At 42.5% G+C, this 24,497-nt stretch overlaps 1 protein-coding gene across 2 annotated transcripts in view; it reads right to left on the bottom strand.

The window, feature by feature from the left end:
* Positions 1-24,497, bottom strand: part of TMEM178A (transmembrane protein 178A) — a 49,045-nt gene that overhangs the window by 1,587 nt on the left and 22,961 nt on the right. For both annotated transcript variants that reach the window (XM_035000975.1, XM_035000973.1), the window contains exons 3-4: positions 10,522-10,635; positions 7,963-8,100 (exon numbers count right to left, since the gene is read on the bottom strand). In XM_035000975.1, coding sequence (XP_034856866.1) covers positions 7,963-8,100; positions 10,522-10,635 — 252 coding nt within the window. The remainder of the gene's footprint in view (positions 1-7,962; positions 8,101-10,521; positions 10,636-24,497) is intronic.

Here is a 24,497-nt window from a genome sequence, read left to right as displayed (position 1 = left end):
AATGAATAAAAGCTTTTTAAAAAATTTTTTTATTATTTATTTATTTATTTGAGAGAGACAGAGAGAGCACGAATGGTGGGGAGGGGCAAAGGGAGAAGCAGACTCCCCACTGAGCAGGGAGCCCGACATGGGGCTCAAGCCCAGGACCCTGAGATCATGACCTGAGCCTAAGGCGGACGCTTAACCAACTAAGCCACCCAGGAGCCCCGAATAAAAGCTTTTAAATGATACAAATTAAATCCAGGATGTTGGAATTGACATAAAATAGCTGAGTAAGGAGATCACCTACTTCAATCATTCAGAATATAGGAGACAATTTGGGTGACATAAAGTGGACAGACCCCCAATTTTACTTTTTTGTACCAACACATATATGTATAATTAATTGTCCTTCCAGAACACTAAAACCAGGACTGATAAAAATTTCCCAAACACAGTATTTTTAGTACTTAAGTGATGCTCCAAGGACACAGATGTTTCTGTTGCACCACAGTGGACCCCTAAGGATGCACTTTGGGATGGGCAGGGGATCAGAAGGAGGCCGTTGCAGGAGATGGGTAATGAAAGCAGAAATGCACACCCAATGAAGTACTGGAATGTCCAGTTTGTTCCAAATCCTCTGAATCTCTTCTTCATACTTTGGTTTATCCCACATACAATGGAGGTTGCATCTATTGGCCGGAAAACTGCTCTGGGGATATATTGGGGATATATTGAACATCTCCATAGGTAACAGAGACACAGATTTGGGGACTAAAAAGAGAGGGCCAGAAGGAACAGATTTCCCCTGATCTTTTAATAGAGCTCTGGGGATCAGAAACACTAGCAGAAAACCAAATTCAGAGCAGGCAGCAATTGGGAGGAAATAAAGATGGCCTCAGTGCAATTTTTAAGTGCCAGAATTCTGCCTGCACTCAAATCGCCTAAGGGCACATTGCCTGAACCCTTTCCCAAATGTGCATTTTGAAAAGAACTGTTTCAAATTAAAAGGACACTTGATCTGCCATAATCTGATATTTCCTACCCTTTGTCTAATTCTGTTTCTTAAAGTCTAAAGTGATGCTGTTTTTCCAAAAAGGATAAAATCTTATCTTCTGAATTCCTGCTCCACGTTATTATGGCAAACATATCACTTTGAGTTTTCCGAAGATCGTGATGGAAATAACTCTTTCATAAAGGAACGGACTCGTCAAAAAATAATACTGCTCTGCTTTTTTTCAAACCTTGTGAAGAGCAAATGTTCCTACATTTACATGAATGTTTTCACTGGCACCACAACAAAGACAATATTTATATATAACAAGGGCCTTCTAAGGAATGCTGGTAATAGAACAATAAGGCAGTTAGAAAAAAATTGATCTCTGGAGTATCAACAGGTAAAATATAATAATAGAACAATGACCCGATCACAGGAAAAACAACTCTGTTCTGCACTCAACTGTCTGCACAGAACTGAATGCCTAAAAGCAAGGCTTTTTACGAGTAATGTAGTTTTAATGACCTCTGATAACTTGAGTTCAAACTAAGACTTTTAAGCATCCTTTGATGTCCAAATGCATTGAGCTGAGATGTAGGAAATGTGTATTCTGGTCCCCAGATCTACTGCTAATCACTGTACGACCTTGAAATTACCTAACCTCTCTGAGTCTTAGTTTCTTCATCTAGGGGAAAAAAAAAATGGGGGACTTGGTCCTGATATGTCAAATTCCTGTGATTCTGTTATTCCAAAATAAGGCATGGAGCAAGAACACTCCCCCATCCCACCCCTCCCCCAAAAAGAAGAAGAAGAAAGCCATGTATATACTATACATGCTCCCTTTGATTTTATATCAAACGTTGATTTTGTTAGCACTTCTCCCCTGCCAACCCCGTAAAGTTGCTTTTGGTGAAATGAATTTTAGCAGAACACCGCCAGTTCACACGGAATAGAAAAGGATTATAAGAAATAAGCTGACCTGAGGACTTAACCAGAAGGATGATTTTCTCTGCCCTAGGTGTCATGAAGGATTGTGCCTTCGTCTGGGGACCTCAGGGTCACTGTGCACGATGCCTCTGATAGAAACTTCTGTCTCTGACGGAGTTGCTGAAACTCCCTAAAGTTAATCAGTGGCCCACCATGAGCAAAAGTCGGGCACTTTATGTCATGCTTTTTGCTACTGACCTCACCCTTAGATCCATCTTGCCTCCCAAACCTGATTGCTCCTTTGTCTTATTTGTATCACTTATTTCTATTTATTTTATGGTGATATATATGTATCTCTGTGCCTTTAAGTTCTTTTTGGAAGAGGGCACTTGTCAAACCTTGACAGAAACCTGCCTTATTGTCTGTTGCCTTTACTCACTCTGCTCCAGGTTGGCAGGGTTATTATGAGCCCACAAACATGCCCCCATCCGCCCTTCACCCTTCCCACAGATGCCCTCATGGGGGTGCCCTTCGGTGACATTTTTAATTCTTCCAAGACGCTTTTGAAGTTATTCTGAGAAAGAGGAAAGCAAGAAGTAACAAAAAAGCATAATATGCAAGAGTTCCTCTCTGTTAGACCCTCACATTTCTCAGAGAGTTTGCACACAGAGCTGCCACAGCTATTATTGTGGGATGGGCAGGCCTGTTTCTGATTATTACCAGGAAACATACTGAGAGGAGAGAAAGCATTGTTTCCAACTTGCCCAACAAGATTTTGTAAAAGAGGCCTAACCCACTCAAGATATTTTAAAAAGGAAAAAAAAAATCCTCACTTCAAAGACACCAAGTGTGGTTTAAATGAGGAAAACATCTTTGCTGTAGCTGGATTATTAGTCTTAGGTCAATGTTGATACTGCGGAATTCTATTTTAGCTCCATATGCACATCTCGCAGTGCTCACGTGTTTGCTCGGGCTGCCGTCACAAAGCACCAGAACCTTAGGTGGCTGAAACAACAGAAATTTTCTCACGGTTATGGTGGCTAGAAGTCTGAGATCAAGCTACTGGCAGGGCTGGCCTCTTCCGAGGCCTCTCTTCTTGGCTTGTAGATGGCCGTCTTCTACTTGTCTCTTCACGATGTCATCCCTCTGTAACTGTGTCCAAATGTCCTCTTCTTGTAAGGACACTGGTCATATTATAGGATTAGGGCCCACCCTGATGACCTCATTGTACCTTAATCACCTCTTTAAAAGACTCTGTCTCCGAAGATAGTCACATTGTGAAGTACTGGGGTTTAGAACTTCAAGCATAGAAATTTGGGGAGGGACACAACTCAGCCCATAACATTGCATTTGTGTGCAGTCAATGTATGAAGTATATTTCTATTTCTTTTATAGGTCTTAGCAAGATTTTACTATTTTTAAATGTTACTTAATCAGTTATTCGGCAATTAGTTATCAAGCATCTACTACGTCCCACCCCGGTCCTGATCTTAGAGGTAGTTTAATCAGTCCTCATTGGTCACAGCTGTGATTGGTTTGACGTCGCTGTGATCAGGAACCCCAGGTGTTCTTTCCATTCCATTTCCCAGAATGCATTTCAGGGCAAGGTAGTAGACACCCCCTAGACTGAAGTTCCACACGGATCCTAGTAGTGCTGAGCACATGGAGTCAACAAAACCTGCCAAACAAAACCTGAGTTCTACAACACATTGAGTTCTACCAACCTAAGGATCCGGTCATCCCAAATTACCCCACGTAGGACTTACCCAGGGAGCAAGTTATTGCAGGTAATACAGCACATTTGTCAGTAACAACCCAGTTAATGCAAGGTATGGGGCAGGGTATGAAAAGGTAAATAAGGTATCACCATACACTCAAAAAGTTCAACATCTAATGATCCTTCCTGAAGATCCACGAGGAGAGAGGTCGCCTCTCCTGCATTCTTCTCCTAGACTCTCCTTCCCTTCTGCTTACTCCCTGACCAGCCAGGAGCCCCGGCGGCCAGCAATGATACTCTTCAGCCCAGCTTGAATCCCAGGCTGGGTCATGGTTATTGCCGGTTAGCATCTTCAAAAGAGTGAAGAGTTACTGGTTCTGAAAAGCCCTGGATGAGACTACTTTTCTTATATTAAGAAGCTTTCCACCAATATTCTTAATTAGAAGATACAAGGATATTGCAGAATTATAGGGTTGGAAGGGATCTATCTTTTCGGATCAGGATGGAAGTAAATTTACGCAGCCATCCCAGATCATCAACCCAATTTCCTTCCCTGAACTCCTTGAGGTGCCCGTGGCCAACTGGCGAGCTGTAATTAGGGTAACTGGGCCCCCTCTTCTGACCATCCTCCTTTGATGTGCTTAACGGTGTGAAAGGAGTGGGAGCTGCTTCACCCCGGTTAGCCTGCTTGATAAATAACGCAACTGCAACACCCAAAGGCATAAACATTGATTTTTTTTTTTTTCACTCCTTCAAAAGATGGCCTGCCCATCATCCTGGTCTCTTTGCTCTTCCAGCAAAAATGCCTCATGCTACTTTCACACAGATTGCTCAAAAAGCCATTCCTAAGTTGTCTTTCCTGAATGAATGGGCAAGAAACAGACCAAACTTTAAAAAATAAAATAGAAGATCCACAATCCGAAATTATTAAATCCAAAAAACATCCCATCTTTCTCTGAAAGATCGCAGCAATCTTATTTAATGCAAAGCCTGACCCGATGTGACATGAGGCTATTTATAGTCCTTATTGATCCTGCTTAGTGTGAATATTCATATGTTTTGCTGCAGAAATGTTAATGGATTTGATTTCAGACCCTGCTGAGGGTGTTAGATAATATAAGATCTATGCACCATATGTACCTTTCTAAAATGAAACTTAAAAATCCTGAATTCCAAAACACACCTGGCTCCCAGTGTTCCAACTCAGGCACTCAGGAACTATGGTTTTAGGTCATAATCAATGGATAACCTAGATAATTCCATATATCTGCTGTAGTGGTTTTCTTGGTTCTTTTGTTTTTGTTTTTTGTTCATTTGGGGTTTTTTGTTTGTTTTTTTAATGCGTTGAAGCAAAGGAAGGGATAGCCGACCATGGGTGTTGACCGTCCCTGAGCTTTGCCGGGCAGCCTGGTTCCTTTGAGAGGCCCCAGGGGAGGGGAAGGGGGCAAGCACCAGCACTGCTGGTCCACATGTGGGTAATCAAGAGCTGCCTGCAAGCAATAAGGCAGAAGGAGGAAGACTGCTTCGAAGTTTCCATTTCAACATCTCAAACTGTCACATCACTGATGCTCTTCATTGAAGGTTTGGCTAATAAGTTCGGGCAGAGAATGAAGATGCCAGCGCATTAGAAGCGGCTAAGTTTAGCATCAGAAATCTGTGGGAGAGATGCTGACGGCTGCTGAAGACACTTCTGCTTAATTAAAATCAATTCCTTTAACCCTTCATTGCTCTCCTCTGCGGCTACCACCCGTGAACATCCTCCAGCTAATGTATCTCAGGCAATGGATTCTTGTAGTTACCCGGTGTTTACAAAGGAAAGGTAAAGGCAGTATTTAAAACAGCAAAAAATAAAACAAACCTCTCTAAACCCAACAGAAAGGGAACAGATGAGCACAACACAGCATATCCACTCCCTGCAAGAGCAAGTAGGTCTCCTCCGTGCTCACCCCGGGCTCAAAAACCACTCTCCTCTCATCTAAAACCAGACGGGCCCACGACCTTCTCGGGAACTCTCGCTAGCCCTGGCTTTTATGGCCCAGTGATTTATTTTACCGCTAATAATTGTTTTATATCTAAGAGCATCCTAAATTATTTATGCATCGCCCATATTAAAGTATGTTTTATTTTTTTTAAAGTATGTTTTAAAACCATCCCTAAGGCTTTCTTGTCTATAGCTCCCCTCATTTTCCTGACAAGGGGACGTGACGTAGGCCTTTCCAGGGTTGGGGGTCAGTGAATCTGCAGTTCTTTAATGAACACCAGGACACGAGTCAGGAAAATGGGGGCTCAGCTAATAAGGGGAGGGAAGAAAATGGGCAAGATTTCTAATGACTATTATGCCCCAGCTGCGGCTTAAAGGAATCTTCTGGGCAGAAACAGGCCTCTCTGCTTCTTTGCTACCCTGAAACACTCATTCTGCCATTTGGGTTTTAAATGAGGCACCCAATGGCTAGGCCCGAGGGTTCAAATCCTCCTCCAAAACCTCAGGAACTAGAATTTTAGCCTCCTTGTGCTACAGTCCTAGTGTAGTCACCAAAATGTGAAGAGCTTACGTTGGTTTTCTGCTGAGACTCTTCGGGGGCCGTGTGATTTCCGAATGCTCCGTCAGGGAGCTTACAACGATGACCCGTGTTACTCACAGGGACAGAAAGGGGCCCATGGCAGTTAGAAGGAAGGGTCTCGGCCTGTGACTTGGGTTACTCAGGCCTCAGACTGGCTGACCAGAAAGCAAAGCGCCACCTACCTGTCAACCCGGAAAGACAGGCAGACAGAAAATGGTGTCAGCCAATGATGTCAGGTCTTGCTGCCTCCAGTTCACGTGGGCGTGAGTGAGGGGCCTTTAAGTGAAAAGTGCTAGCAAACCCAGTCATGGTCACTTGAAAAACGAAACTCCAAAGAAGCAGAAATAGGCTTGTTCAAAATGGCTACATATCCAAAGTCATATTAGTTCTGATTCTGAGTATGCTTGTGGAACTGTTCGTTTGACATTCACTAATCACCAATACATTAATTTTTTTGGTGAAGGAGCAGAAGGAAAAAAGATTTCTTCCCTGTAGCCACCTTCAGTGTTAGCTGTCAGCTCAGCTCCTGACTCCTTCACTTGCTAATCAAAAAGACCCCAGTCGGGCGCCTGGGTGGCTCAGTTGGTTAAGCAACTGCCTTCGGCTCAGGTCATGATCCTGGAGTCCCTGGATCAAGTCCCGCATCGGGCTCCCTGCTCGGCAGGGAGTCTGCTTCTCCCTCTCCCACTCCCCGTTTGTGTTCCCTCTCTCGCTGTGTCTTTCTCTGTCAAATAAATAAATAAAATCTTTAAAAAAAAAAAAAAAAAAGACCACAGTCATGTCTCCACACCCCACCCCCCTTCCAATCCCCTGCTTTAAGGTCAAGTCTTTCTTCTGCTTAAAACCTCTAGGTGGTTGGGGTGCCTGGGTGGCTCAGTGGGTTAAATGTCTGACTTTGGCTCAGGTCATGATCTCAAGGTCCTGAGATCAAGCCCCACGTCAAGCCCTGCTCCGCGCTTAGCAGGGAGTCAGGTTGTCCCTCTGCCTCTCCCCCACCGTTCATTCGCTCTCTCCCAAATAAATAAATAAAATCTTTTAAAAACCGGTGGCTTCTATTTCCCTTAGATTGAAATCCAAGCCGCTGTGCATCTCCCTGCCCTCCAGCCACACTGGTCTTCTTTCTGTGGCTCAAAATACACCAACCCATCCCTGCCCGTAGGGTTTGGCTCGCCCCACAGCACACTCCCAAGGGCTGACTGCTTTTCATGATTTGGCCGGGAAATCGCCACCTCAGCAAGGTGTTCCCCGAACCCCCTAATCCACCTTGTTTGTTTTCCTCAAAGCTTTTATTACTATCACAAGTTCTTGTCTCCCCACGATGAAAATGGAGGATTTTTGTCTGCCTTATTCATTGTGTCTCTAGTACTTAAAGTAGTGCCTGGTACATAGTGAGTCCTCAAAATCTCTCCGTGGAGTGAAATGAATGAATGTTTTATGTGTAAAAATGACCCCAAAGACACCATCACTAAGAGAAGTACTTTGAGTTGACTTCCAGCCCTGGGGGTGGTTGTGCTGATCTCTCTCTCACTCTCTCCCTCTCTCTCATGGCAAGCTCCTGATAAACAATGGCCAGAGCTTGCCAAGAGTCCAAGCCAGGGCTAGGGCCAGGGTGGAGAAACCAGGCCCGTATTAGGAACATTGTTGTTCTGTATCACCCACCAAAGCCAAATGGCCCCTGGTTGCTTTTCTCACAAGTGAAAGCAAAATGAGCAGAACGAAGCCAGCCACATACAGAGCAGCCTTCCCTTCTGCCCGGAGAGGGTCTGAGGTGTTCAGCGTACCTGTCATGAGGAAAAGGAGTCCGGCCACGTGTTGGGTCAAGCTTTCCTCCCAGAAGAAACTGACTGTGGCCACGATGCAGCCACAGAGCAGGACGGCCACCGCCATGCCCAGGAAGCCGGCGGTGATTCTTCTCAGGTCTACTCTCGAAACACAGACATTCGGAATGGGAAGGAGAAACAGCAGAGTTACTGAAAACTAGGGAATGAAGAGCTTGGTGTACATGGTAAACACTAGTCAGTGGCATGAGCAGGCTTGGGGTCTGCAGGCTTGGGGTGGTCTAGGGAAGTCTCTCCCCAGGTCTCCCACCAGAGGACAGATGGGGTCAGAGTCTACCTTCTCTGCGTGCACGGACAAGTCTGGACCACGCAGAGAGCAGAGCAGAGGACGGTGCCCGGATCAATTTGGGTCATGGATAGCAAGTTACTTAGGAAACAGAGAGTGAAATATCTTCTCTTTCCTTAAAAGAGCAACGGGAATGCCGCCTACCACTGCTGCAAGGGGCTACACTTAATCTGGCTTCGGAGAAAGAGCCTACAAGGTATGCTGCAGTGAAATACGGTTTAACCGAGCGCCATGGGTGCCAGTTACCTTATTTGTCTTTGTCACAAAGACACAGTCATGAGATTCCCTAGGCCAGAAGCCCAGCCCTTCCCCCAGCTCTGAGGCAAAACAAAGACATGGACCGATGACCAGGACCCGGACATATTTTCACTCTGATCGCTACCCTACAGCAGCACTCTGATTGCGCACCCTCTGCTATTTAATTTCTTCTATTTTTCTATTTCCTTCCTTCCCTCTTTGTTTTTTTTTTTTAACAAATCGAATTTTAAAAATTGTTAGCTAAATGTCTGTGACCCTTCTTAAAATAGTAGATCCCAAGCATAGCTTAGCTGCCCCAGAGGCCAGTCAACAGCTCTGGGCGCACATGGACCATTCCTTTCTTTTAAAGGGGCTTCTCATTTCCAGCTCAGAGCATCTAAATGAAAGCAGAGCATCGCTGCCTAGAAGAGGAGGCACCTCAGGCCAAGGGCCAGGAGCTGTGATCATTTAAAGGGGCTAAGTTTAATGTTAAGAGGATAAGTCATTTTGGTCCATCCACATCTGAGCAGAGGAAATGTCGAAATAGGTCAGCCATTGTTGTCTCAACTTCCTAAATTCCCTGTGGTTTAAGTAGTAATTCTATTGTCTACGACCATGAAAAGGCACTAGGTTCAGATATAATCTATGTGGGATTTCCATTAGTACCAGACATGTTAAGCTTATCTGGTAAACCTGGTACAGATGCCCAATGTGACTTTCTTAGAAAGAGCTATGCATGCAAATACTGAAAATGTCTTTCTGTAAGAACCTCAAAAAAGATAAAGAGAACACTCAAATACTGTCTTGCTGGGCAAAAGCAAGCCACAGACTCCTCCAGTAAAGAGGCGAGGTTCTTTCTCAGGCTTCTATATTGATCTTTTCTCACCAGACTTAAAACCAGTGACTACGGGGCTTTCTGGACTGTTGATTAAGACAAAGAACTCCAAAGACGCTCCTAAAGAATTCAGACATAAGAACACTTACACAAAACTCTAACTCAGATCTGCTGAGAAATGCTTGTTAAGATCAGCCAACAAGAAAGAATTTTCAGGAAGTCATACCATTAAGAAATAAACCACATCTCAGGCAATGACTTTCCAAGTCCTAAATTTGCCAATCCTAATATGTATAGCATGAGACCACTGCTAAAGCAGTATCATAAGAGTTTCCACGTATATGTTTGAGATTCAAAACAATCTTTTGATCTGCAGAGACTTCCTCACAAAACGAGATTCTGCTTGGTTTTCTGCAGCGGCTTTGGTCACCAAACAAGATCCCCAAAGTCCTTGCTGCTTTATTTCACTGGAAAATGACAACATCAACCTCTGACTAGGGTCTAGTTTTTTGCTTTCCTGAGTCCTATCACCAGGCAGCATGAATCAACAATTTTCAGGTAAATATTGGCCCTCTTTAGTGTCACACTGCATGATCCTTTCTAGATTTTCACATTTTCCCGACAGTGAAAAAGAGCAGTTCCCATCATCGAGATATCCTCTAATGACAGACATCCTCTGAGAAAATCACAACATACACTCATCAAGATATTTCAGCAGAAATACCAAGGCCTGAGATAGACATGGTGGCTAAAATGAATATTGTATAAACAAAACAAAACTGAGAGTACCTAAGGTATAATCTCCTTGGTTTACTAAGACAAGTGGCAGAGCAGGTCCTTGCACCCGATGACTTGGTAAACAAAAGATGCAGGCCATTTGCGTACAGATGCTGCCAGGGCAGAATCACATACTGCCCTGTCTCACAAAGCCTCAGGACTGACATTCACACATTCCATCTGTAAACAAGTTTGACCGCAGCATAGTGAAATGACTCTCAGAGTCTCTGACCAAGTTGGATTGGGCCCACAGGCCCACAAAAGCTCAGCACAACATCTCTCGGTTCAAACCTGAGAGGGCTGGTGGGAATACACTTTGTTCAGAAAGACACCATTTTCTCTCTGACCCCTTCCAAGAAATACTCACGAAGCAGGTGCCATTCATCTTGCTGAATTGTCTTGGTTAAATTGAAAGGAATGTTTCGTAAGCGGATTGGCTGAGAAAAGTGGTACTTGATAGCCGTGCATCTCTGTGCAATACCTTGAAGGAAATAAGAAATGCGATTTACTAGTCTGGGCATTTGTAATACAATTCTGGAGACCTACGGCAGAGTAATGTATCCTAAACTGGGTTGAATGAGAGAAGGGATAGGAATCTCTTGATGACTCTCAGTAATACTGACAAGTCAGAGCAAGAAACACCTAAAACATGACATAATTTTTTAAATCATGTTTCACTTTTGAATGTGTTAAAATTGATAAGGATCTAAACTCTCCTAATTGTTTTTCAACACTGAGTTTGTATTAACTAAACACAAAACTCCACAAGGAGAAATGGCCTTAAAGTATAGAGATGGTTGGGGGAAATCGATTTAAAATTTTAAGTTAACCCGGATAAATTACATGTGTCTGAACTCAATCCAATCTCAAGCTCTCAAACAGGGTGCATCAAAAAGTTCATCAGGAAGTGTATTATTTGGAAACCAGAAGACATCATTCCATTAGGACAACCTTCTAGTTGGTGGTTTAGGTGGTGATTCAGTTACCAGACAAACCTCAAGAGCCTATTTAACCCCAGGGCAGCTGATGTATTTCCTTAATACGAATTTTACTGACCTAAATTCTGGGCCCCAAGAGAAAGAAAAATATTATAGGTGGAGAGGGGGAAAAAATAAAAATAAAAGTAGAGAGGAGAAAGAAAAAAAAATCTCTCTACCTTTTCTGGTTGCATGCCCAGCCCTACGTGCAATATTTTGAAATGGGCAAGTGTACCCATTGCTTTATCTGGTACCTTCTCCTACCCTCCCTCCCAACCCATGCTTTTATTGCATAAATAAATATGGGCTTATTTTTCCCCTGAAATCTCCTGAGTCCCATGATTCAGCCTGAATCCTATGATAACCCTGGCAGCAACTAAAAAAAAAAAAAATCCTCATAGATGCAAAAAAACCTCTAATTGATAGAATTTGATGAACTATAGAAATAAAGTGAATTTTTTAGAAATCAGGCATTAAAAGGGGGAAACTAATATTTGAGCACAGCCTGTATCATGAGCCCATCTCTGAAGTGAAGGCACCTATAGGATCATCTTCCCTGAAGAGTTTCTCACACAGTAGTATACATCAAGAATCAATGGGGAGCTAGTTAAAAACAGATTCCTGGATGGACCCACCCATTCTAAATCAAAAGATTTGGGATAGAGCCAGGAAGCTGAACTTTAACAAACATCCCATGTAATTCTGAGGCAGGCAGTCCTTGAATCTCACTTTGAGAAACATTGCCCAAGACTCTCCCTGCTTTTGGGAAGCTTTTTTATTTTTTTCCTTATGAAAGCACAGATTCTCCCAAAGTTCAAAGCTCTTTTATTTTACGCTTTGTTTTTTTCAGCATGAGCCCATGGCAGTTGTTATGTGGTCTAAGGCACAGGAGTTAGGTGTTTATAAGACAGAAAATGCCTGTGCTTACAAAGAACAAACAATCTATTCTATGAGAATAATAGCAGATAACATGCTGCAAATGTGTTAATGGCTTGCATTTGTATTTTTCAAAACTGTCATTCCACTTGATATTCATCTTCAGGCTGACCTTGAGGCTCCATGTAAGCAGGGAGTGAAGGCTAAAGCAGAGTTAAAGACATGTCCAACAGACACACAGAGCTCATTAGCAAAGACTGGGACTTATTAGTTCCAGGCAGCTAAGGACATTTCTGTCCATTAGCTTCACACAAAGCTAGTCAAGCAGAGACTTCAGGGGCCACATATGACAAAGAATACAGACTTTATAGAATTAGTTAAAGAAAGACACTAAAAAACCAACAGCAGCAACACAAAACAATAACAAACCCTGGGGAGGAGGAAGAATCTAATTTCCAGAGTTGCTACATAATATTATTTTAAACACTCAGTTTTTGATAGAAAAGTACAAAACCTACAAAGAAACAAGAACATATGGCCCATGCGTGAGGAAAAAAGCCAGCCAGTAGAAACTATCACTGAGGAAACCCAGATGTTAGACTTTATCTGACAAAGACTATAAATCAGCTGCTTAAAATATGTTCAGAGAATTAAAGGAAATCATATCCAAAGAACTACAGGTAAGCATGAGAATGATGTCTCACCAAAGAGAGAATATTAGTAAAGTGATAGAAAGTATAAAAAGAAAAAAAACAAATAGAAATTCTGAACCTGAAAAGAACAATAGCTGAAATGAAAAATCCACTAGAGGGGCAGAAGAAATAATCAGCAAACTTGAAGATAGGTCAATTGAGATGATCCAGTCTGAAGCAAATGAGGAAAAAAGAGTGAGGAAAATAAACAGAGCTACAGAGATCTGTGACACCATCAATCATACCAACATAAGTATAATGAGAATCCCAGAAAGGAGAAAAGAAAAAAAGGGACAAAAAGAATATTTGATGAAATAAATATAAAATATTTTATGTAAACATACATTCTTACATCTAAGTTTGATGAACTACAAATAAGATAACCTCACAGCAAGCCACACCCAAATATATCATAATCAAACTCCTGAAAGCCAAAGAGAGAATTTTGAAAGAAGCAAGAAAAAAAGCAACTTATCACATACAGGGGTTCCTCAAAAGAGTAGAAGATGATTTCTCATGAGAAATTATGGAAGTAGAAGGGAGTGAGAGGATTTATTCAAAGCACTGAAAGAAAGATAATCAATCAGGAATTCTATATGCAGCAAAGTCATCCTTCAGAAATGAAGGAAAAATTAAGGTATAATAAATGTATTGTTTGTGCTTTTTGTAACTTTTTTTTCTCCTATCTGACTTAAAAGACACAAAGCATTAACGAATAATTATAAATCTGTGTTGAGGGGCGCCTGGGTGGCTCAGTCGTTAAGCATCTGCCTTCAGCTCAGGTCGTGATCCCGGGGTCCGGGGATCGAGCCCTGCATAGGGCTCCCTGCTTGGCAGGAAGCCTGCTTCTCCCTCTCCCACTCCTCCTGCTTGTTCCCTCTCTTGCTGTCTCTCTCTCTCTCTCTCTCTCTGTCAATTAAATAAATAAATAAAATCTTTAAAAAAAAAAAACTGTGTTGAGGAACCATATAATGTAATTTGTATGATAATAACTGTGCAAAGGACAGGAGAGGGAATGGAACTATAAAGCAGCAAAGCTTTTATATACAAATGAAATCCAGTTGGTATTAACCCAAACTAGATTGTTATAAATTAAGATGTTAATTGTAATTCACAGGGTAACCATTAAGAAAATAACAAAAAATATAAATAGAAAATAAAACAAAAGGGAATTTATTTTTTAATATATTTTTTAAGATTTTATTTATTTATTTGACAGAGAGCTAGAGAGAGCCAGAGAGCACAAGCAGAGTGAATGGCAGAGGGAGAGGGAGAAGCAGGCTCCCCACTGAGCAGGGAGCCCGATATGGAGCTCAATCCCAGGCCCCTGGGATCATGACCTGAGCCAAAGGCAGACACCTAACCAACCGAGCCACCAGGCGCCCCAACAAAAGGGAATTTAAAAGGTTACTAGAAAACATTTATTTAACACAAAAGAAATAGTAATGGAAGAATAGAGGGACATACAGATAACAAATAGCAAAATGGCAGTCTTCCCTTATGAGGAATTACATTAAATCTAAACAGATCAAACATTCCAATCAAAAGACAGAGATTGGCATTTTAAATAAAACAACATGATCCAAGTATATGATGTCCACAAAAGACACACTTTAGATTCAAAGACACAAATAGGTTGAAAATAAAAGTATAGAAAAAGATATACCATGCAATCACCAAAAGAGAGATAGGAATGGCTATCCTAACATCAGACAAAATGAACTTCAAGACAAAAATTTTTACTAGAGACAAAGGCATTTTAGAATGATAAAAGGGTCAATCCACTAGGAATTTATGAAATTGTAAACAAATGCACCTATCCACCAACAGAACTCCCAAAATACGGGAAGCAAAACTGAAGGGAGAAATAGACAATTCAACAATGATAGTTGGAGACTTCAATATCCCACCTTCAATCTGGTAGAACAACTAGACAGAAGACCAATATGGAAACAGAAGACTTGAACAACACTCTAACACAAATAGACAAAATAGACATCTATAGAACACTCCACCCAACAAGAGCAAAATACACATTCTTTTTGAGTGCACATAGAACATTCTCCAGGATAGACCACAAATCTCAATAAATTTAAAATTATTGAAGTCATATAGAGTATGTTCTCTGACCATCCTACAATGAACAGAAGAAAGTTTGAGAATTCACAAATTTGTGGAAATTAAGTAACATATTCCTAAACAGCCAATGGGTCCAAAAATAAATCACAAGAGAAATTTAAAAGCACCTTAAATGAAAACAAAAAACAAAATCACAACATACCAAAATTTATGGGATTACACTAACATGCTTAGAGGAAAATTTATAGCTGCAAATGCCTACATTAAAAAACAAGATGTCAAATCACTGTCTACCTTAAGAAACTAAAGAAAGAAAAGCAAACTAAACGCTAAGCAGAAGAAAAGAGATTATATAATTACAGTAGAAATAAATGAAATAGAGAATAGCAAAATAAGCAAAACCAAAAATTGGCACTAAGATTAATAAAATCAACAAATCTTGGGTGCCCGGGTGGTTCAGATGGGTTAAGCATCTACCTTTAGCTCAAGTCATGATTTCCATGTCCTGGGATCGAGCCCCACATTGGGCTCCGGCTCAGCAGAGAGTCTGCTTCTCCCTCTCCCCTCTGCCTCTCCCCCCAGCTCATGCTCTCTCTCTCTCAAATGAATAAAATCTTTAAAAAATAATAAACATAAAATTGACAAGTCTTTAGTTAGACTAACCATGATAAAGAAAGGGAAGACTCAAGTTACTAAAATCAGGCATAAAACAGAAGACATAACCAATAATCTTATGGGGAAAAAAAGGAGTTTAAGAGAATACTATGAAAAAATTATATGCCAACAAATTAGATTATACAGATGAAATGGAAAATTTGTAGAATGCCACAAACTACCATAACGGGCTCAAGAAAAATTAGAAAATCTGAATAGATCTATAATAGGTAGAGATTGAGTTAGTAAATAACTTATTAAAAATCTTCCAGAGCGGGGGCACCTGGCTGGCTTAGCCAGTAAAGCATGCCACTCTTGATCTAGGGGTTGTGAGTTTGAGGCCCACACTGGGCGTAGAGATTATTTAAAAATAAAATCTTTAAAAAAGAAATCTTCCAATGAAGAAAAGTCCAGGACCATATGTCTTCACTGGTGAATTTTACCAAATATTTAAAGAATTAACAATCATTCATAAAATCTTAAAAAATAGAGTTCCCAAATCATGGTAGGAGGCCAGTATTACCCAAATACAAAAACCAAAACATCACAAGTAAAGAATAATTCAAAATATTCCTTATGAATAGGTATGCAAAAATCCTCAACAGACACTAGCAAAGTGAATTCAGCAACATATAAAAAGGATTGTACATCATGACCAAGTGGGACTGATGTCATGAAAGCCAGGTTGCTTCAACATATGAAAATCAATTCATATAATAGACCTCACCAATAGAATAAAGCACAAAAACCACAAGCTCATCTCATAGATGCAGAAAAAACTTTTCACAAAAATCTATCTGATAATCACCCACAACCCTACGAACCAAATTAAGAAAAATAAAGTATGATTCACTCCATTAAGTAGGTAGAAAACTCAGAAGTTCAGAGACATTAAGCAACTAGCATAAGGCCACAGTGCAAAGTAGTAACTGAGCTTTAACACGTGGGCTGTTACCCAAACTCTGTATACTACTCACTCAGGAAAATTAGAAATCCTAATCTTTTAGAAGTGCATCTTAATTCTGTGGGTGCTTAGAACTGTAATTATTAAGCAAACTATCAATGTGAAGTGAAAAACACATTTTTTCAGTTTAGTAACAACATACGCTCTTCTGGAAACAAAGCTGATATGTAATTGAGGCTTCTGTCTATACATTATCCACACTTTTCAATAACATTATTTGGAGACTGGCTTGGCTCTATGGCTGACTCAGTAACTTCATCCTACCTACATCTCGCAGAAGCTGCTTACAGCTGGAAATAGGGTGTGGACCGGGGAGAAATTGTTCTCTGAGAGTCCAAGGGGCTGGCCTCAGAACAAGTTCTGTGCTAGGGAAATGTATGGTTCCTTTTACATCGTTGCGGACATTCTCAGGGCTCCTCTCCTCGGCCCCTTGCTGGGAACAGGCATGATCCCAGGAGGAAGACAGCAGAAAGGAGGTAGGCAGCCGGCCAACGCTCTCTTGCTTCCCCAGGGGGCATCCGGCATGTGCCAGGAGTGAGGTAAGCCGCACACACAGAGCCAAATTACCTTTCCTTCCCCACTAGGCTCCCAGGCTAAATTTAAACTGCCAAGAGCTCTGAAATGAGAAGAGAAAGGAGTGTGGAGAGTGGCAAGGTCTGGACTGGATGGTAACAAGCAGTCCTGCACAATCCCACAGATTGGGAGCCCGGTGGCGAGTCCAGAGCATCTCAGCTGAGTTGGCAAGAAAACAGTCTACAGCTCCTGCGCTCCACTCCCTTGGAAGATGATTAGAGGCTTCAGGCAGAATTAGAAGAGAAAGTGGGAGTGAAGGACAGATCAGCAGCAATGTCAGAGGCCTGCGTTAGCTGTGTGAGTTCCTTGTTCTTAAGGACTCGTTCTGCTGCCATAGCAAAAAGTCAGATAGATTCGAAGGGGCAAGTATTTTATTAAGGTCTGGCTTCCTACAGCATACACTTTAAAGTGACAAAATGAAACTTGACAAAAATTACACAGGAAAAGACCTGGAGTTGCTTGACAGCTCGCCAAAGACAAATGAGGTCCTTTTGATGAAACGACAAGTGTACCCATATACAGAGATGGTGGTAAAGACAGAGAAGTTCCATGCGGTGTTCTGTTAAAGAGTGATACTGTGAAAATCCACAAGGAGGCATTAGATTCAAATTTTTTCAAAGCCATGCATGCAAACTTTGAAATTAACTGGCTTTCTGGGTAGAGAGAGCAATATATCTGGCTCCCTGAAAAGGAACACAAAAAAGCATGAGCTCATAGCACCAGATGGCATCACACAATGGGGGGAAGAAACATGCAGAGGGTTGAAAAGAACAAGTTGTGATCTATATTTAGTGATTAATTAGCTTCTTAAAGGGCCAAGTAGAGCCACGTTAATGATGATATAAACCACAGAAGAAGACACATAAATATGCCGCACAGAGGTTAGGAATGGGGCTTATGGTCTGGTGAACTTCTATTGTTTCTGGTGCTTAGAGAGATGAATCGAATTCTATGCTAAATTACAGAAACCCATACTTAGGTTAAATGAGGGAGAAACGTGAGAAACAGAAGATGCTCTAAAAAGTCACTGTGTACCAGTCAATGACAAGGCAATATGTGTGGTGGCTAAAGGCCTTGCAGTCAGTCAGACTTGGATTTGAATCCCGGCTGTGTGACTTTTGGCAAATCACTTAACCTCTCTGAGCCTCTGTTCCCTCATCTGTAAAAGAGGGGAAAGAATGGCAGATATTTTATTCTGTTATTGTGAGGAAGGAAAGAGGTCATTCAAGGACTTAGCATGGGATGAAGCCAGTCAAAGCACTCAAGAAAGGTCAGCATCTGGTTATGAAATATCTCTTGGCATTGGCTCACATTCACCATACGCTAGGAGTCTGCACCCTAAATGTGCATCGCAGATTAACCCGAGGGTACAGAGAGAGAAACAGACCCGTGCAACCCCTGCCTGAACAGGAGTATAACCAAGGGTTCTCGTGTGCCCTCTCTGCTCAAGCTCAGGGCAAGACTCCCATCACTTCACTCCTGAACGGTTGACCAACTGGCCTCCTTGCCACTGTTCTCTCCACCCTCCAACCCACCCCCAGCCCACTGTTGGAGAAATCTGCTGTGTGAAGATCTGGAGCCTCCGTTGCCCAACTGTAATGAAGAATATGAAAACCTTAAGATGTTTGCTATATCCACCTACCATTTACAGTATCGTGCACTTCATATGTTTCTTTACATTGATCACTCTAAGTGGGACACAGTTTTACTTCCCATAAAGTAATTATGTATTTATTTTGTAGAATTATGTATTTATTTAAAAATAAAGTAGCCAGCACATAGTAAATGCCCCATAACTGTTTATTAGATTGCTTTAATCTATATGTACCAACTTTCACACTGGAGCAAAGAGAAGATAAGAAAATCTCGGGGCGCCTGGGTGGCTCAGTCGTTAAGCGTCTGCCTTCGGCTCGAGTCATGATCCCAGGGTCCTGGGATCGAGCCCCGCATCGGGCTCCCTGCTCCGCGGGAAGCCTGCTTCTCTCTCTCCCACTCCCCCTGCCTGTGTTCCCTCTCTCGCTGTCTCTCTCTCTGTCAAATAAATAAAACCTTTAAAAAAAAAAAAAAAGAAGATAAGAAAATCTCTGGTGGTCCCTGAGAGCAGTAAAGCCTGAGGTTTCCATCATCTGGCTCTGTCTTGCCTCGATCCAAGAACATACCGTAATCAAACCCAGGCTCTAGACCCCTGTCATTTATCCCTGCCCCCTAGCTCACTTGCGCTCAGTGCGACTGGTGCCCAGGTTTATTCCCACCCCTCCCAGACATATGCCTTGGCAGGGTCATGCCCATTTCTTTCTATAGCTATATGGCCATCACCTTGGAACAACCCCAAATCTCCTAAGCAACCGCCCCCCCCCCCCCAGGCTCAATTCCTTCATTCAAAATGCCTTCCAGAAGGAACGCTGCAGCCCATGCAGCTCACTCCGTTCTCTGGCTTTGTTGTGATGTCAGAGGCTGATCCTCCCAATCTGGCTCTAGATTACTTAGTCTTTGTCATTTTCTAATAGATCAGAAACTCTGCCTCCCTCTGAGTGTCCCAGGTTCCTTAAGAGCTGAGGCTGTGACTTCTTTCTGGATCCCTCATGTTTCAGAACTCTTTCAGCCACAGTTACTGATAACAACAGTCTAATTGTTGCTTCAGGTTCTCCAGCAGATGAAAGGGTCAGTGAACAGTCTGCATTGTTTCCTAAAACATTTCAAAGGCAACTTGGAATTCCAAAACTGGCCCATGGGCAGAAAAACAAAGAACTCTTTCCCACCCGCTCTGCCCGCACACATGCTGGTCTGAAAGGAAAGCTCCATCCTGGAGTCACAGGGCAGGGTGGCTGCCATATTGTCGCCAGAGAGATTTAATTTCAGAGGGAATCAGGGGCCAACCAGACAAAAGAAAATGTTTTCCTCGTTGCCTCCTTTAAGCGGTATGAACAGCCCTCATTTAGATAAATAAACCAGATATAGTGAGTTCAGGGGCTGTTGTGTGACTAATGCTGACTTTTAAGCCTCAAATAGCCAAAACCAGTCCTGAAGTCAAGCCCCAAGTGCAAACCCATCATCAGATCTCCAGAACTGAGAGGAGAGAGGTACAAAATTAGTGATGGGAGAGTGGCACTGTCCAGTAGAAATTTAGAGAATTTATAAGTCATATAGAGATTTTTAAATTTTCTAATAGCCATGCTACAAAAATAAATGGGTAAGATTAATCATATTATATTTTAATTTAACATACAATCAATACTTCGGAAATTATTAGTGAGTTTTTTTAAGTTTATTTATTTTTTAGTAATCTCTACACCCAACATGGGGCTTGAACCCACCACCCCAAGATCAAGAGTCCCACACTCTTCTGGCTGAGCCAGCCAGGCACCTCTCTTAGTGAGATATTCTACATACATTTTTCACACTAGATCTATGAAATCTGGTGTTTTCCACTTACAGCAGAGCTCCTTCCATGTAAGTCTCGTCCCAAACGTTCAATAGTCTCATGTGGCTGATGGCCACCGTACCGGACCAGATGAAGGTGAATAAGATTCAAAGTAAAAGCAACTGAGAGCGAGTGTTTGATCTAGGAAGTACCTGAAAGGTGTGAACGTTCTGTGTTTAGACTCTCTCTCCACAATATACTAGCTTGTTCTGCTACCCTTGTCTCTTATTAGTAATGGAGAATCAGCTTCTCACTTGTATGAAATTGTATCAGTGTTCACTCCATATTCTCTTTGAAGCAAGACAGCCTGGATTTGCCTTCTGGCTTCACCACTCGCTAGCTGTGTGTCCTTAGCAAGCTTCTTAACCTCTCCGGGCATCAGTTTCCTCAGCTGTAATACATGGACAGGGGTAGTCCATTTATCTCAGAGGAGAATTAAATGAGACATATCATACTGTTAGTGTTAGCTTCCATCATCGTCCTCATTATTATAATAATTCTTATTACTGCTGCTACTGCTACTTCATTTACCTGAACAAACCCAGACACCTGGACTCTTCCTTAAAGTCAAGACTCTGGTGAGTTCCGTGAACGGTAAACACCTGATCTCTAGGGGCCAAAGAGGGAGGGTTCAATGACAAGCCTGACAGATTCAGCCTACTGCAGAGAGAGTAAACATCATCACAGGAAGTTGAAAAGGGGAGGGGGCAGTGGGGCAAACTAGAAAGAACAGTGCTCCCACAAGCATGATCCCGTACACAGGTGGAAACTGTCATGGGGTTAAGGCAGTGAATGACCACCGGTTGGCTGAATTCATTTTTAAATTTCCTTTAATGGAGTTATGTTATATCTACAGTAAAAAGTAATATAATTTTGAAAAATAAAAACCAGGGATTCTCAGCTTCTCAGAGCTATCATGGCATGCAGTTGGTGATTAGCTGGTAGGACAGGGACTCATGATTGGAGATTAAAGAGAGGTTGTGATTTTATGTGGCTTATGGGGGATTTCAGCCCAGCTCAGTGCACTCAGCTTCCCTCTCCCTCCTCTTTCTCCCCTCCTTCCCTTTACCTTCTCTCTCTAGCAGGAGACAGGTTCTAGTCCTTCTTCTTCGCTCAGAGTTGCCAATGTGGGCGAGGGGGATATGATCATGCCACTGGCAAGAAGGCAGACACAGGCAAGAACCGACACCCTATCCCATATCTTGCTCCCCGGGCCCTGATTCCTGTGAAACCAAATACAGCCATTGGCTCAGTGGATGCTCCAACTTAGTACACTGGGGTATTTTCCTTCCCACGGGGGATACCGTGTTACAGGGACAGGCCGACAGTTGCTGCTGGTTACTCTTGGCTCTGGTCATGACATGCTGACCTCAGAGAGATCAATACAGTCCAAACAAAACCTGTCCTAATAGTACACGAGTCTAAAGCTGTTGTTAATACACACCTGACATTCAAATCTCCTGGATTCTGGGAGGCATCCAGTCAGTGTAGGAAGCAAGCCTAAGCTTTATTTCCTCTCCAGTATGACTTTTTCGATTAGTATGGACATCAATAAATATGATTTTTTTCATTGGAAGGTTAAACCTGTATATTCCCAAAGATTGGGAGAAACTTGGAAATATACAGGTTGGGTTTTTGGTTTGTTTGTTTTTTTTACACTTAATATGTGCTTATAAGAAGCAGCATCCAAGAGTGTAAAGGAGAATATTGGCTTTGGAACCAGCTGTGTGACTTAGAGCAATAAACTCAACCACTCTGAGCCTCCATTTCCTCATTTGTAAAGTAGAGGTAATACAATCTCACAGACTTGTTATGAGGACCGAATGAGATCATATATATCAAGTGTCCTCACAGTGCCTAGTCCCTAGGGACAGCGTCCATCCACTCCCTCTTCCTGCTCTCTTTCTACGAAGGACCAGTAAAGTGTAAGTCCTGACCTCAGGGACCGCAGCCAGTGTAACTTCACTCTCACATCTAGCATTTGGGAAAAAAATCAGGGGCCAAGTATCAATCATTACCTTTTGCCACCAAAGTCAATCACATCATCCTTTAATCTTTCTTTCACTCATTCATTTATTCATTTGTTCAACAAACATTCATTGAGCGAGTACCTTTTAGACAGGGGACCTGCTTTCTGAATCTAGAATATGGTTCCACAAAAATGAAAAACTAACAACTTGAAACTAAACCATGAGTCTGAAACAGGGAGGGTGAAGGGAGGGAGGGATAGAGAAGGAGAAAGAGAGAGAGGTCTCCCACCTGCCACATGGGGACCCATGAACTCTGATGGCTCGAGCGGTTTCCCAAAAACTCAGAAAAGAGCAACTTGCTGGAGAAAGATGGGCCATTCTGGAGTGGGCTGGCAGTGTTCCAGGGCAAATTGTCCTCAAAAACAGTACACTCGTGGCCCCTTCCAGGTGGCTTGATAGACTCTTTCTAATTGAGCTACACTTTCAGAAGTTTGTTTCCTTTATGAAAATGAACCCCAGATCAAGCTGAATTGACTAATTACTAGTGTAGATGGAGATTAGGAAAGCAATGTTTGGTAGAGCTAATTTATGACGGTAGAGACAAGGGTAATAGCTCTGCTCAAACTGTGAAAAAATTTAAACATATTTGCTACCATGAACAATGTTCTTGTGTCCCCTTCACCAGATGGGCTGCTGGATTTACGATGAGACGTGTCACAGATACATATCAAGATAAATGGAAACTGGGAGCCCTTTAGAGCCAGCCTTCAGGATCTATAGAGAGCACCTGTTCTATTGCTGGCCCGATAACTGATCGAGTTGTCCTCCTGGGCTTTGGTAGGCTATTGGAATCAATTTCAAAAAACAATATGAATTGATGTGAAACAATATTTTCAATTTTTTCTAAGTAATGATCAAGCCTAAGCAACGATCAAGCAAAACTGACAAGTCTGATTTCATTTCCTTTCTCTCCTCCAGCCCCCTCATAGTTAGGTGGCCTGGCAGACACCGTAGACAAGAAGTGAAGGGGGATAAAATCTCCAAATTGAACGAATTATCAAGGATCCACTGCAAGGAGAGCGGAGGATGGCACTCACCACCTTCCAGCGGCAAGAACCCTATGGTATAGGAAAAAGCCATAAGAGGGCAGTCCGGGCAGGACCCTCTGTCTTTGGCAGCATTTGCCACTATTCCCCGTGTGCGCTGGCTCCTCCAGCAGCTCCAGGCATCCCTAAGTCAGGGCATAAATCTGTAGCCAGACAAGCCCACTTGTGAGACCACCGAAATTGCTTTAGCGTGGTTATAGGAAAATGATCATCATGCTTTTACTTATTATGTAGCGTGTTATGCTGCGTTCAGAGTGCCTCGTCACACATCCTTGTAAGTTACGTAAGGAAGCTATTCTGTTCCTTTTACAAATCAGAAGAACCAGGCACAGACTACTTACGTGGCCTGCCCATGGCCACATAACTAAATGGTTGTGATAATAATTTACTGAAGCCTTGTTATGTGCCAGGCTCTGTGCTCAGAGCTCTACTCACATTTCCCCCAGGAGACAGGTTCCATCATTACCTCTGTTTTACAGAGGAGGAAACTGAGGCTCAGTGAGCTTAGGTCGTCTGTCTGCAGTCCCATGGCTAACAAGTGACAGAGCTGGTATTGAATTAGCATCTCCCTCCAAAGCCAATCTTAACAGACTTTGTCAGGTGAGAATCACTACGACTACACCTCATCATGCCTAATTAGTCCTCTTAAAGGGACAAGCACAGAGCAGGCAGGCATGGGTTGACGTGTGACATTGCGTTTATCACAATATTCTTTGTATATTTCCATCCCCTTTGCTCTCACACTGCCCTCTACCCACAAGGAAATAGAAAGACTCGAGGAAACCACTGTCCAAACCTCTGCATGCGAAGATTTCTTTCCCTGCTTGCTGAGCACGTGGTCAGGTGCCTAACACCCCAGACTAGGGCTGAGGAAAAACAGGAGGAGGGTCACAGGAGAGGCTGAGGAGAGAGATGAAGGTGGGGAAGGATTGGGGCAGGGGGTGGTGGCAGGAGGAGGACCACAAGGGGTAGAGATCAGAGATCGTATCTCTCTGTAACCCCAGAGCCCCAGATTGACAGGGTGGCACTCA

This window comes from Mirounga leonina, unplaced genomic scaffold (genome assembly GCF_011800145.1).
Source record: "Mirounga leonina isolate KUSES-001 unplaced genomic scaffold, KU_Mleo_1.0 Mir_125, whole genome shotgun sequence".
NCBI classification, from domain to species: domain Eukaryota; kingdom Metazoa; phylum Chordata; class Mammalia; order Carnivora; family Phocidae; genus Mirounga; species Mirounga leonina.
This window is presented reverse-complemented; position numbering and strand designations above follow the sequence as displayed.